The sequence below is a fragment of the Clupea harengus genome, chromosome 8 (genome assembly GCF_900700415.2).
Source record: "Clupea harengus chromosome 8, Ch_v2.0.2, whole genome shotgun sequence".
In the NCBI taxonomy this organism is placed as follows: Eukaryota; Metazoa; Chordata; class Actinopteri; order Clupeiformes; family Clupeidae; genus Clupea; species Clupea harengus.
In genome coordinates this window covers 10,520,075-10,535,117 of record NC_045159.1, presented here as the reverse complement: position 1 = coordinate 10,535,117, position 15,043 = coordinate 10,520,075, and the positions used below count along the sequence as shown (strand labels likewise).

The window sequence follows — 15,043 nt, the reverse complement described above, 5'->3', positions numbered from 1 at the left end:
AATCATCAACATTAAGCAGAGACATTACAAGAATTTGCCACAAATAAAGTACATACAGACCGAAATGAAAGAACATCATATTTGAAGCTAATATCGTTGTACCCTAAGGATCACTACATCAGAGTACATCAGAGCTAAACACTACATCATGAAATTCATATGTACATATTCACATGAAAGTTGATTGTGTATTACCGCATAAATGGTTTGTAATATAAGTATATTGTGAGCAGCTGAAATATTATTCTAAAAACGAAGCACTAATAATCAATATTGTTTGGGAACATTGCTTGTACTGTGGTGTTTGTAATCTTTGCTACTCCAAGACAGGTTGTTTTTTTTTCATTTTTTTCCACTTTTATTTCCTTGACTTTGGGGTTTGGCATTTATTCCTTCTTTTCTTCACACATTGAGGTGTTTGAGATGTACTTTGTCCCTGTATATTATATCAACTTCAACAATTGATAAAAACATTGTGACAGTTCTTCTACAGCTTGTGATTTGCCAGGTATACCTAAAGTCTTCTATAGCTTTTCGTCATGTATAAAGTTTTGGTTTGAAACTAATCCTAGTCATGCATTGCGGTAGCATCACTTACCTAGGTACTGTGACTCTTGTTAATAATTTCAGCTGTGGTGGAAAACATGTGAATGAAAACTCAATAATCTGTGTGTGAAGAAAATAAAAAATCAGTAGAATCTCCATGGTAGTGACAAACTACTGAAATGAATAAGATCATGTGCACTCTGTGTTTAAAACGTGTGTAAAGTATAGCAAACGTTCGCAAGAAGAGCCTGGAATGTTCCGTAAACAGCTGGCTCAAAACTAAAGGTTCACCGGTGTTTTATGATCCAAAGCTCATCGGCCCTAACTTTGAGCCAGCAGGTCTTCTCTCTTAAATACATGTCTATGACAAACTCCGCTGCGATGTATGGTGGCTCTGCACTTCTGATTACAACACACATGAACACATGTAAAAAAAAAAATATGGATAACAGTATGCATAGGCTCACAAAGTATCAGAATTTATTGAATGATGAGTATGAATGATGCATGACTTTCTGACAATTCCTTTTTCATTCCAATAATAACAATTCCCCCTCAAGGAGGGAACGGCACACACATGCCACACTGGAGGGTCACCAGTCGTTGTCTATCATTTCATTCTCCCAGTTCTCTTGTGAATACTCGTCATTCAGGATGTCGAAGATGTTACTTGCTTCCTGGTATCGCGCACTCATGCTTTCCAGCTTTGTAAATGAGATTTCACCTCGACAATTCCTGAAGAGTACATTTTATAGTGTGAGTAAATACACTACCAAAGTATAACATCAAAATATCAAATTAGCAAATATCTGAACTGGTGTTCTGATACAAACTGTACAAAAATATGGTTTTAGGATCATGTGGTGAGACATGGGCTCACATACCAGTATAACCTCCCAAGAGTAGCATCACGGGGCATTTCAATTAATTCAATCCAGTAGCCACGGTGAAAACCCTACCAATTCAAAATGCAATAAATCAAGACACATGATTTTAGCCTCTTAGTAAAAGGTTGTCACTGTTCAAACTGATTTTTGTGTAGTGTGTGTAGGCCTCTGTTCAGATATATAAGCCATGGCTCATCTCTATACTGGGTTAGGTAAATTTGATTGATTAACTGTCTCTATGTAGCTCAGCCATGAGTTGAGTTTGTGACATGAGCTAGTCTACTTAACTGACCGTGATAAATGTAGGTTACGTAGAACCAGTAACATATTATTTTAAGTAACAACAGCTTAATAAGTGGTACGTGGATTGTCTGAATAGCGTGATGTGTACTGTTAAGTAATCTTTCAAATCATACAAGAGGAAATGTCTTGCAGCATTGAGAGTAAGAACACATACAATGCTGATCATCAGAACATACCATTAGGACATATGGATACATCTCCCAGAGCGACACGTTGGTATTGTCAATGATGATTGGGTCCACCCCTTGGTCCATGGCTTGTAGAGCTGTCAGATTGTCATAATGTGTATTTTAAGCACAACTAAATAAGTATTTCTATATGCAAGAAAATGCATGTAGACTGGACTGCCACCAACAAACAAGATAGGTCTAATGTTATTTAAATTAATAAACAAACAAACAAACAAATACATATATAAATAAGATCATCTGCATACAGACTATGTTTTTTTTGTAATTGGATTACCTCTCCACCGTGCCCATATGTGTGAGTCGTTACGTTGTTTAGGACCAATGAAGCCATGATAATCGCGGAAATAATCGGTAGCACGGATGATTTTTCCTCCACACTTATCCTGAATGTTTCTTACATGACAAAAAGATTATATAAACGCAAAAGAAGACAACATACTGTGTACCACAAGTTTGACTTTAATTTTCCTGACGTCACACGTACTAACCGAGGTTGTGTTTGGTACTAAAACACAAAGGTTCATAATATATAGTTTAAAGTTCATATAGTTATGGTTTCATCTGTATCTTAATGAGGTTAACAATCTGTAATGTAATGAGGGTTGCCAATATACCGACATGGTTAAACCTTATTCTGCTTCGAAAAGGCGACGTGCAAAGCATTCCTCTCACTTTATCGTGTCAGAATTTTGAGTAGACGATGGTCACAAAACTTAAGGTTTACCTCACCTGCGTCGATCTGAAAGAATCATTCATACAGTTTGGTCAAATAGCACCTGTTTTTCTTTACCTTGCTTTGCGTGATCTTTTTGTGCCAGGTAAACCCCTGAGGATGTAAAGGGTATTTTTACGATGGTATTTCTTCCTCCCCATCTTCCTTTCAACAAGTTTTCTTCTCGACACATTTTTGATCGTGGCGTGGGCGTGGCACACATTTGTCGTTGCAAGACCGTCATGTCCAATGTGTGATTGGATTCATCAAGTTGCTAAACTCGATGTAACATGTTCTGACTTTTCCTGTTTACATTTTCTTGAAATTTGTCTATGTCCATGTGACATTGTATACTCTATTTCAGCTTTTTACCAATTATGTAGTTAAATTACCCTCCTTCTTCTATGACTACATGAGCCTTTACACTGCCTTACCTACAACTGTCTGTCCTTTGTGCCGTTAGTGGAAAGTAACTGTATTACAACAAATGTCAAAGATTGCTATGAAAATGCCCACACTGTTTCCACTGGCTTGTTGATGTTGATGAGTATCACAGATAGTGACAGATTAGAAATACATATTTTATTCTAAATTAAAATTGAACTTTCGAAAAGTCACATATGTACCATTGCTGTACATGACATTCATGTATCAAAAGTGATCATTGCATTCACTAAATCATTAGTAAAATAAATAATTAACTCTGGGCAGTTTATTTGGTGTATTAAACTACTCTACAGAATGTGCCTTTAGTACCAATGAAAAGTTACATTGCAAATGTAGAAGGGAAAATGAATTAGGCCAAAAGGACCAGGTGAACCATGGACATTGACACAATATCGACACACTATCGACACTTTTGCACTCGTCACTTACATACACTGTCACTTTCAAATCACTGCTACTTACACTTACATACTGTCTCTTATACGACAATACATATTTATCAGAATTATTGCACTACCTGCTACTCCCATTTGTCTGTAGTTTAGTTTATTATATGTTACTATATGTGTATTATATGTTATATGTATATATGTTAGTATTATATGTATAGGTTGGTATATGTTTTAGCATATTGTATTGTATATTTATCTTGTATATTTAGTAAGGTTATTATATGTTATTACATGTAAATTATGTTCAGAGTACTTGTACAGAGTGTATGTCATGTTATGTTATGTTATATTATGTTTGCTATGTTATGCTATGGTAGGTTGTTGTTTGGTGCCTTGTCCTAAGAATTTTAGTGCCCAGTCTGACCCTGTGTCATTCTGTGCATCTGACAATAAAAGACTTGTATCTTGTAACTTGTAACTTGAAATCTATCTCACCCCCTCACCTCACCAAAGCACATCATCACAGGGTTTCTCTGCAGGTTCAGGGTCACTCAGAGTTCCATTTAGTCATGCATGTCAGCAGTGAACCACACTTTCTGCAGTGGATCTGGCTTCATACACTCTTTGTTGGACACTCCAGTATGATCAGCACGGCTGCCTGTGTGGTGGGGACTGTTTTTAGCTCAAGATAAAATAGTTCTCAGTAGGTCCTTACTTATTCTAAACCAAATCACACTAAACTGGGGTTGGTTGTTGAGAGAGGTTAATTGTCTTCTATAGGGTATAACTGAGAGAGTCATCAGGAGATAAACACTGAACATCACAGAGCCATTGCAAGGACATCTGAAGCAATGAGCTGGAAACTGCTCAACCAACACTTTAGATCTGATGGCACTGAAGTCTCTGAACTCTATCTATTATATACCTTGTGCTCAAATCAGTGAGAACAAGGAAAGCCGCTGGCCCTTACAAAGTATCTGAAAAGGTACTCAATGCCTGTGCCAACCAACTCGCTGGGGTCTTCACTAAGATCTTTAACCTTTATCTTACTCTAGCCACCATCCCACCCTGCCTAAAATCAGCTACCATAATCCCCGTCCCTAAGAAACCAGCCATCAACAGCTTGAATGACTATATACCGATTGCACTTACACCTGTAATCATGAAGTGCTTTGAGAAACTGGTTTCACGGCACATCAAATCCCCCCTTCCCCCCACATTTCACCCACATTAGTTTGCTTACAGAGTTATGCAGTTTCTGTATTTATTTTATTTGTTGTGTTATATGTTGTTGTGTTATATGTTGTCCCTCGTCGCACCAACAGGAGCAGCACTCGAAAATTCCATTACGATTACATTGCGAATACAATGACAATAAAGGCTTTTCTATTTTCAATTTCTATATTCAACCACTCTGATTTGATTTTACTCTCTATGTTAATCAACAAATGTCTTAAAATGTTGCTCCAGTGTCATCTGAAAGTCAAGGCTTCTGTTCCGGGAAATAGCCATATTTATTTTTAGTATAGCTCAGTTTAGAAACACAATGCAAAACAACAAACAACAATTTTGAGAAAAACACCGGAATCTAACAATATCTATCTAAAACCTATACATAAAAAGTGTAAACTATAATAATAAGAAGAACAGCAAATATTATTATCTTTATTATTATTATTTAATTATGTTTTAGATTATGTCCTTATTACTAATTTACTAAAATACCTGCCATTTGAGTTTAACACAGCACACCAGTGAAGTTGTTTGAATTTTTAAGTGACCTAAGACTTTGAGGATCAAGAACTCCAGCCAGTTGTGAGGCAATAAGCGGTTTATTCAACATATCAACAGGAGATCCATACTGTTTATCTCTTAAACGCTTGTGCGCGACAACTTATACAATTGTCTATCATTTCACGACTGGACCTCCACTTCTTTTGAGATCTTTCATCAGTGAAGATATCGGAGATGGGTGTTACACGCTGGTATGAACTCTTCATATATGAACTCTTCATATACGCCAGCTTTCCAAATGGGACATGACCGCTGCACCTCCAAAAAAATACATTTTATAGAGTGAAAATCAAAATACCAAAATGGTTTTATGGTATCAAAATATGATACCATAAAAATACAATTATCAGACAACAAAATAGATAGGTCGATAGATATATAGATAGATGGATACTTTATTAATCCCGAGGGAAATTTAGGTCATCCAGTAGCTTATACACATATACACTTATACACCTCACCGACATACATACATAAATCACATATACATACACATAGGGAGAACATATATACATACACATAGGGAGAACATTTTCACACAGAGTGTTTCCAGATACAGGAAACCCTATTGTAATGTGCAATGATTTTGACAGTGTCTGTGTCCAGGAGGAAAGTGATCTTGTGCTGCTGGTGTGGATAGTGCAAAAAATATAAATAATGTTCTTGTGCTTGAGAGGATGGGTAGTGCAAGATAGTGGTCTTGTGCTTGTGCTTGTGTGTGTGTGTGTGTGTGTGTGTGTGTGTGTGTGTTTGTGTGTGTGTGTGTTATGAAAGTGCAAAGAGCAAAGTGATAGTAGTGCAGAATATGTAAGTGGTAAAGTCTGTGCATGGGGCTGAGATGAGATGAGAAGGGGAGGGCAGACTGAGGTAGACTCATGCAGAGAAGTCCATCTCCCTCCCCCTCCCCTTCTCTGTGGCATTAAAAAGCTGGATGGCCCTGGGGACAAAAGACTTCCTCAGCCTGTCTGATGAGCATGACAGTGACAGGAGTCTGCCACTGAATGTGCTCCTCTGTTTGTTGAGAGTACTGTGTAGTGGGTGGTGGTCATTGTCCAAAATGGTCAGCAACCTACTCAGGGTCCTTCTCTCCGCCACTGTAGTGAGGCTGTCCAGTTCAGTGCCAACAGCTCCCGCCCTCCTCACCAGCCTGTCCAGTCGCCTTGCATCCCTCTTCTTTATGCTGCCTCCCCAGCACACCACAGCATAAAAGAGGACCCTGGCAACAACAGACTGGTATAACATGCGCAGGAGTTTGTTGCAGACATTGAAGGACCTCAGCCTCCTCAGGAAGTAAAGTCGGCTCTGACCCTTTTTGTAGATTGCATCAACGTTGGCTGACCAGTCCAGTTTATTGTCCATATGAACACCTAAGTATTTGTAGGTGTTGACCACCTCCACACTGACCCCCTCGATGGAGACTGGTAGCAGAGGAGGCTGGGACCTCCTAAAGTCCACCACCCTCTCCTTGGTCTTAGTGGCGTTCAGCTGCAGGTGGTTATTCCTACACCACTGCACAAAGTTATCCACCAGGCTCCTGTACTCACCCTCCTGTCCATCCCTGATACATCCCACAACAGCAGAGTCATCAGAGAACTTCTGGATGTGGCATGACTCCGTGTTGTAGGTGAAGTCAGATGTGTACAGGGTGAACTGGACTGGTGAGAGCACAGTCCCCTGTGGAGCACCAGTGCTGCACAACACAGTCTCAGAGACACAGTCCTTCAGTCTGACAAACTGTGGTCTCTCAGTCAGATAGTCAGTGATCCAGGAGACCAGGTGGACGTTCACACCCATCTGCAAGAGCTTGTCACTCAGTCTGAGGGGCTGGATGGTGTTAAAGGCACTAGAGAAATCAAAAAACATGATTGTTGCAGATCATTTGCAAACACTGTTAATTACTTAAGAATGTATGAATCATGTGCTTATGAAAGCAGAAACATGGCTTTTCTGTGTTTCTGCGTGTGTGTAACTTAGAATATTAGGTGCCACTTAGTCTGCATATGTACAAGAGCATGTTTAGACCAGAAGTGATAAGAAGGGTCGAACTGTGCTTCTTCCGACCTTGCAAAACTTCCATCCTTGCCTCGGACATCAGAAATCCACCACGTGGTTTTCCCTGCTGAATGCTCAACTTCTGTCTATATAAACCTTGTGCGATGTCTTTATCATTGCTTCACTTTCAGCCTTGTGCTGGGAGTGAGCCCGATTGCAATTGTTGTTTGTCTAATAAATATACTTATATGCAGCTCCGGAGTCCTGAGGTAACTAGGGTGAATTTTCACCTATCAATGATTCTCACAGCACCTTTCCCCTTATCCAGATAAGAGTGTGCCCTGTGCATTAGGTAGACGATGGCATCTTCCACGCCCACCTTCTCCTGGTAGGCAAACTGCAGCGGGTCGAGTGCATGGCGTACCTGGGGTCTGAGGATGTGAAGTAGCAGTCTTTCCATGGTCTTTGAAATGTGTGATGTTAAGGCGACTGGCCTGAAGTCATTAAGCACACTGGGGTGTGGCTTCTTTGGAACGGGGATGAGGCAGGATGTCTTCCACAGTGCAGGGACCTTCCCCAGTTGGAGGCTCAGGTTGAAGATATGCTGCAGAGGCTCACCCAGTTCCACCGCGCATGCCTTGAGAAGTCTTGGACAGACTCCATTGGGGCCGGCTGCTTTCCTGGGGCGCAGTCTCCTCAGCTCTCCTGTGACCTGAACCGCCGTGATGGTAGGGAGAAGGCTCTGTGTGGTCGCCTGGGGGAGGGGTGCAGCAGCTGTGGAGAATGGCAGAGGGCTGGAAGCTGGAGGGAGTGGGGCCACATTGGCTGTGGTCAGAGCAGGGGGGAGGGGAGGATCACAGGGTAGTGAGGGTGGGGGGGGCTGTGGCATGCAGTGAGCAGGTAACAGCAGCTGATGATGGTGTTGTAAAAATAATTGTGACGTTACGATACGTTACGATACGTTACGATACGTGGTACAAAAATATTGTTCCAAAACCTAGTGACAGGCTTACATGCCAGTGCCTTCCGTTACAAAGAATTTAATTGAATAGCCACAGCCAAAAACCCTAGCATTAAACACACACCAGTTAGTATAAGTATCACTGTGGTGTTCGGCTCTTGTGAAAGCTTCTGACTGACTGTTGCGACAACACCATACATTGTGGCCACTACAAAACCATCTTGCAATGTCATACAATAATTAACACCATTAAAACCATTTCCTGCCCTTAGTTTGACCCTTGTGTAGGAGAGCTCTGGGGAGTAACATAGACAGAAGATAGAGATAAGAATGTCAGGAAGTGTTTCAACCCAGTGGAGTAAAGTTATCAAGAAGAGCCTGGAATGTTTTTATTGGCCCGTTCTGCTTTTGCAAAGAGTTGCAAATCAGCCACGACAGACAACATAGTCTAACCATGTACAGAAATATAGGTTGACCTTTGTTAAAATGCATAAGGTTGCTCACCTCCTTTCAGAGGTCAGTGAGTTTGATTTACTAACTGTCTCTTTAGCTTTCTGCTAATGTGATCTCAGAGGTTGAGACACGTTGCAAGCTGGTTCAATCACTTTACAACAAATTTATACTGATTCATTAACTTTGCCTCTTGCCCAGCTGGAGGGTACAGATCCAGACCACAGGGAGCACAATGAATGTGGGTTTGACAGTTTGAGGCATTTTACCACAGCAACAACAACTAACAATAAAGTGCATACAATTAATAAAACAAAAACACATCAGAACATACCATCTGTACATAGGGAAACATTTCCCAAAGGGCCATGTTGGTGTTGTCGGTGATGATTGGATCCACCCCAGTGTACCCTAAAATAAGTTTATTTAAGTACAAACCACAAAAGAGCTCTGTGAAGTGTTTTAGGGATGATTCTCTCTTTTTCGCCAAGTTCATTGCTTAGATAATCATCAACACTGATGTTCACTCCACCATACAACTCCTTAGGTGCCCTTATTTGACAGAAAGTAATGGAAATGCTGAAGAAGTAAATAGGCCTAAATGGTAGTAAGTACATTTTTACTTCCATTTTTTCTCACTTGCTTTGAACTTAGATATCATGCTATAACATGGGTTGTAGGCAGTCATAAAAATTAAAAATAAACTAAGAGATGTATTTTGATCTGTATCTAAATAGTATAAGTGACAGTCCATACTGTAATGACAAATGTAGGGTTTGCCAAAGTGCCATGTTGCCAACAGGATTACCATAATGGCTGGGTCAGGCAACGTGCAAATCAGTCGTTTTTTTTAAATGTCGAAACCATTAAAAGTTTGTTCTTTGCGTACAATGTCCATACAGAAATTGGACTCAAAATGGAGGAAACTGAAAGTCTTACTCACAAGAAGCTCTCCTGACACCTGCTACAATGTGAAAGAATTAGAATTAGCCTACACATTCGTAAGAGATAGAGCGGCTTTACCTTGCTTCTCTTTTTTCCCCAGTGCCAGGGAAACCCATTAAGATGCTCATTAAGATGTAGCTAGTCTCTTCTCCTTTCCATTATCACATTACATCATTTTGTTCCTGAAAAAAATTTGTTTTAATGCTATTTAAAGTCATTGTGTGATTTGGTTTATATACAGTATTTTATTTAAACCTTATTGGTTTTCAAAACAATGTTATGTGTCTGTTTAAAAGGCAAATACATGCGTGGTCATTCTGTATCTCCTTTTTCTTTAATTACATAATTCCACAACCCACTTTCCTCTGCCATTTTGTGGAGATGGCGACCATCCAGCCCACACTCTCTGACATGGTCTGGGGTCCACTCTCGTTGATGCCTAGTAAGGATAGGAACTTTAACTTGAAACATGGGGTCGCTATGAAATGCTCATGAAAATAGACATGAAAACAATTATATGTTTTTTTTTTATTTATTTATTTTTTTACTGTGATTCAGACATGTACAGATCACCAACCCAAAGGACTTCACAAAACTGTAAAATTATTTACATGACACAAAAACCTACTCATACAATCTTCCTAAAGGAAGCTGTACAATGTGCAATATATATTTTTTTTATTGCATGCACACACACACACACACCCTTGCACACACACAAACACACGCTCTCCTACACACTTGCATGGGGAGATCTCCCTTTGTACTTTTATACAAACATATCTTCTCTCCTTTAAAATATGCATTTGTTAATAAATAGTTCTAATACAATTGACTGTAAATACAACAATGCATGCTTGGCAGTTTTAACTGACACAACATAGAACTTTGTCTCTCATAAAACTATGTTCAATGCATTTTCCTTGACATTGTGAAAACAACCCTAGAGGCAAGATACTATACAGTAGAAAGCAACACATGGGTAAAAAGGGATACTGACATGACAATTGAATCCAGTCACTTCTACAATAGCTTATCCATGTGTCCTATTCCTTTTTCAAATATTGACATGAATGCTGAATATCAGCCTAATTGTCGAGTAGCATGGAGTGAATATTCACAAAAAAATGATATGTTACAATACAGTGTTGAACCTATGAACTGGTGACAAGTTGTTTCACAAGCAAATAAGCTCATAGCCTGGACACAGAGCCACCACAACAACAAAATACGGATTTAGGTTATATTCTGTATGGTGTTACAGTCTGCATGTCCTTATTGTGAAAGCCGGGAGGAGTTTTTGAAAAAAAAGCTACAACATTCGTGTGAGCTGAGCAAGTACAGTAGAAGGCCTTACGTCAAGAGAGTAGCATTGCACGTTTCCCCGTAGGACAGTTTCAACAAAGAGTCAACGATGGTGGGAGATCAGTCCCTCTGGCTTTGGCATTTCCTCAAAAAGTCTGCAGCATTTCTTTTCAGTAGTAAAGACGCAAAACGCGACACTCCTGCCTTCTGTAATGTTTCAATGTAATGGTAATGATGGCAAAATCGGAGAAATTGTCGATGGCGACATCAACAGCAACAGCAACGACAACAGCAAAAAAAAGAAAAGAAAAACTCGATTTAGTGCAATAGAAGACGTGACTCAATGACTTCAGTCCGAAATGTCGAGCAGTAACGGTTTAGTCTCTCCGCTACTGCCACCCGCTTGGCATCCCGAGTCGGATGCCGCCTTGGCTTCCAGGAACTCGTCCCGTCTGAGCAGAGTCATGGCGGCGCGGCCCAACTTTCCCACATAGGGGAGCAGTGTCGGAGGAAACCCTGTCGGAGAGGGGCAGCTGCAGCAGCTCCCCCATGCCCCCTGCTGGCTCGGACCGGGCACACAGGGCAGAGAGAGGGAGGTGGAGGGTGGAGGGGACGGGGCAGGGAAGAAGGCAGCAGATGGATGGAAGGATGGGGGCGCGTGGAGCAGGGGGGTCGGTGTTAGGGGGGGTGGAAGGGCATGGGAGGGGGGAGCAGCGGAGGATGAGGGCCAGGCCAGGGAGGGGGGGGCGAGTGGACGCCGCACGCCTCGTGTCAGAGACTAACGCCGGAAGCGCTGGAGTCGGGGGCGAAGGCGGCGACCACCCGGTAGCCCTGGGCGATGCGGATCATGTCGCGGATCTCGCCGTTGAGCTCCATGAGCTTGGCGCAGATCTCGGACAGGTCCTGGCTCGAGCCCACCAGGGCGAAGGTGCCCGTCTGGCCCAGGGTCTGGTGCCGGAAGTAGATGTTGAGGAGGGTCTGCACCTCGTCCTCCGCGTTGCCACCGAAGATCTCATTCGGCCACGTGCGTCTTAGAGGGAGGAAGACACAGACCCGGGTTAGATCATTCTTTTTAACATCTGTTTTATTTTCTCAGTTTATTGTTTTGCTGAATTTATCCTTGTCAATCATGAATCATAAATATTGAACTCAGACTGTTCAGTCTGTTTTGTCAGTTACTTGACTTGGCAAACAAATTAATTACTCCATTATCTCCACATATGCTCTCACAAGAGAAAACAGCAGAACTGATACAGATAAAGAAGAAACATAACCGCACTCAAAACACACATGACAGAAACACTGTTTTTTTGCAGTTTGATGCATTAAAACTGAGTTAGAGTGTAATGTCAGCACATCACAGTGAGAGTAGTTTTCCTAGTAGTCAGAAAGAATGCACTCAAAACCGTTTGGAGTTAGTAGAGTTGAGCACCAGGACGCCGCTTCACATAAGCAGCGCTGACCACTCTCTTACCTGCACTGGCGGATGTATCGGATGGCGGTGGTGAACTCGCTGTTCTTTAGGCACTCCAGGACGGCCTGCACGGCTGCCTCTGTGGTGGGGAAGCTGGCCTGGGGCGGGGGCCTGTGGTGGGACACCAGGTCTCCAGACACGGCGGCCGCTGCCACCCTCAGGCTGCTCTTCAGCTCGTTCACCTCCCGGGACATGTTCTGCAGCTGCAGGGCAACACAGAGGCTTAGGCCTGGGGCTCAGAGATGGAGGCTCACCACGGTAGGTGAGGGGGCACTGTAGGTCAGTAGGTCACTGGCCTTAAATTGGAGCTCTCGTTCAGAGCTCTCGTTAACTTGCTACTCGTGCGTTATTAGACATGTAGCTGCCGAACATGCGTCATCAATAGCTCCTAAGCGGTGTCCTTGTATTGTGTTGTGCATCATTTGAGATAAAAAATGTGACTAACTGTAACTGTATGTGAAATGTAAATGTGAAATTGAACCTAACTGTATATTAAATGTAAATGTGTACAGGATGTGGGTCATGCTAAACTGTAGGTTTATTTATTTAGAAAATAATGATTTCAACAGCTACCTTTCATAAAATGACATCTGTGTGTGTGATTGTGTGTTTGTGTGTGTGTGTGTGTGTGTGTGTGTGTGTGTGTTTACCTCAGGCACAGAGCTGATGGCACTGACTTGCCCAATCAGTTTGCAGTAGGACTGAAACAGCAGCAGGAGCTGAAAGTGCAGCTTGTAGAGCCGCTGGCAGAGCTCCAGTTGCTGTGGAGGAACACAACAGATGATTGCAACCACACCTCACAAACAGACCCCTATGGGCCCTTAAACCACACCTCACAAACAGACCCCTATGGGCCCTTACAGGCCCCAAACACGTCAAGTGACTCAAGTGACTATTCATGTAGTAGGCCCTGGGATCTCTGAAGTGATTAGAAAAGGTTAACCAATAAAGATGTCATTGCTTTAGAGCATGAGGACCCACTGGAAACATTATAATGGCCAAAGGCTGTGCTACACACATGCTGTGTGCAAATTCATATGGTTCATATATGTTTGGTTACATTACATACATCTCATAGCTATCAACCTAAGTCATGTGTAGGTTTTAAAGGCATTTAAAGAGTACCTATTATGCATTTCTGTTTGTTTCTCTCTTCTGTTTAGCGTGTAGTAGCTTTTTGTGCCTGTAAACGGTCTGCAAAGTTACAGAGCCAGAGGGAGTAACTCTCACCCACAGAAGCCACTTTTCTCAGGTGCCTGAAATGCCTTGTTTAAATTTCCAGCTCCTTTCTCCTTTTGGTACAAAATGACGCAATCCTGTAGCACAATCCTTATTGCCCGCCTAGCTGACCAATCAGAGCACACTGGGCTCATCGTGAGGGGGGCTTCAAGACACAGGAACTCTAATAGAGCGTTTCAGACAAGAGGGCGAATAGAGAATAGAGAACACTGAAGCATGTACATCTATTCTAGTAGACCCCAAAACTAAAATGATGAACATAAAAAAAAGAGCATAACAGGTCTTCTTTAAAATCTGTGACGCTGAACAGGTGTCAGAGAAGCATTTCAACATGTTTGAACTTACTGCCAGAGTTTCCATTTGCTGCAGAGCAAGCATGTCACAAGACAAGAGAGAGAAAGAGAGAGAGAGGCGAGAGGGGGAAAGAGAGTGTCAGTGAAAAACCCATGCACTTAGTCAGGCACCACCATCTCCAGGAGCACAGCATTAATACAAGAGTGAGGCAGACCCAGTCATAACAACGCTAGGTTAGTGGTGCTGAACCTCCACAAAGGTTAATGACAGAGGATAGGAAAGACATAAGGATCAAATAGATGTTGGAGAGAGACTGAAAGAGGAAGAGGAATTCAATTGAAGCATGTACAAATTCTCCCTACTGAGTAGTTCAGTCCAGTCATTTTCCTGATGCATGTCATTTTCCAGAGGGCAAATATAATTCCAGAGTCTTAAGGCAATACAACAAAAAATCCTCTTCACTAATGCCCAACTGGAACTCATGGTCAATGCACTGAGGTGGTTTAATATATTTCAAGGACCACTGTTTAGTTTTTGGATGAGACAAGATTCTAAAGGGCAACAGTACTGGTCGGTTACAACGGGGAAAAAGCTTTAGAACAGTTAGACCTGACAAGAGGTAGCAGACACTGCAAGTACAGTGAGCTTTAAAGACCAAAAGCGACAAAAAAGCGACAAAAGCTTGGCAGAGTTAGCTTGCAGGAATGAGGTGTGGAGTAATCCAGGTGTGGAGTAAACTAGGTGTGGAGTAAACTCCACCATGCTGCGCTGCGCTGCGCTGTGCTGCGCTGGTGTCTAAGCACACTGACTCACCTTCTCTTCTGTGTCCCCTGGCTGACAGGTGATGACCCCATCATCAGAGCACTTGGGAAATGTGTCCTTGCAGTTTTGTAACCACTGGGGGAAGGGAGAGGTAGAGAGGAGAGAGAGATGGAGGGGGTGAGTGAAAGGGATGGAACACCGACTTATGACCAGAGAATTGGAAGGAGTGGGATGGACGTAAGCAACACTCTTTAGTGACGGTTATCACTGTGGATACTAATCAGAGCACAAACGCATCTTATGCCTGCCGTTTAAAGGTTACGAATGATCATCTGTGCCACTGGAGACC

At 42.1% G+C, this 15,043-nt stretch overlaps 2 protein-coding genes across 8 annotated transcripts in view; both read right to left on the bottom strand.

Annotated features, from left to right (window-relative positions):
• Positions 1-1,004: 1,004 nt before the first annotated feature.
• LOC116221461 (NEDD4-binding protein 2-like 1) lies at positions 1,005-3,101 on the bottom strand. Of its 2 annotated transcripts, XM_031571803.2 has the most exons (5): positions 2,718-3,100; positions 2,202-2,320; positions 1,913-2,001; positions 1,431-1,501; positions 1,005-1,281 (listed from the first exon to the last, which is right to left on the bottom strand). In XM_031571803.2, exons 1-5 carry the CDS (start codon positions 2,798-2,800, stop codon positions 1,140-1,142), a joined length of 504 nt encoding a protein of 167 aa, XP_031427663.1. In that variant the 5' UTR covers positions 2,801-3,100; the 3' UTR covers positions 1,005-1,139. The 2 variants fall into 2 exon arrangements, with proteins under 2 accessions (XP_031427663.1, XP_031427664.1); XM_031571804.2 differs by lacking the exon at positions 2,202-2,320 and having other exon boundaries at positions 2,718-3,101.
• A 7,035-nt stretch (positions 3,102-10,136) lies between these two features.
• The window catches only part of LOC105901053 (protein furry homolog), a 71,961-nt gene continuing 67,054 nt past the window's right edge, over positions 10,137-15,043 (bottom strand). For 4 of the 6 annotated variants that reach the window (XM_031571800.2, XM_031571795.2, XM_031571797.2 and 1 more), the window contains exons 59-63: positions 14,746-14,829; positions 13,984-14,001; positions 13,050-13,160; positions 12,400-12,602; positions 10,137-11,955 (exon numbers count right to left, since the gene is read on the bottom strand). In XM_031571800.2, coding sequence (XP_031427660.1) covers positions 11,697-11,955; positions 12,400-12,602; positions 13,050-13,160; positions 13,984-14,001; positions 14,746-14,829 — 675 coding nt within the window. In that variant the 3' untranslated portion in view covers positions 10,137-11,696. The remainder of the gene's footprint in view (positions 11,956-12,399; positions 12,603-13,049; positions 13,161-13,983; positions 14,002-14,745; positions 14,830-15,043) is intronic. The other 2 variants (XM_031571796.2, XM_031571801.2) reach the window with 1 other exon arrangement.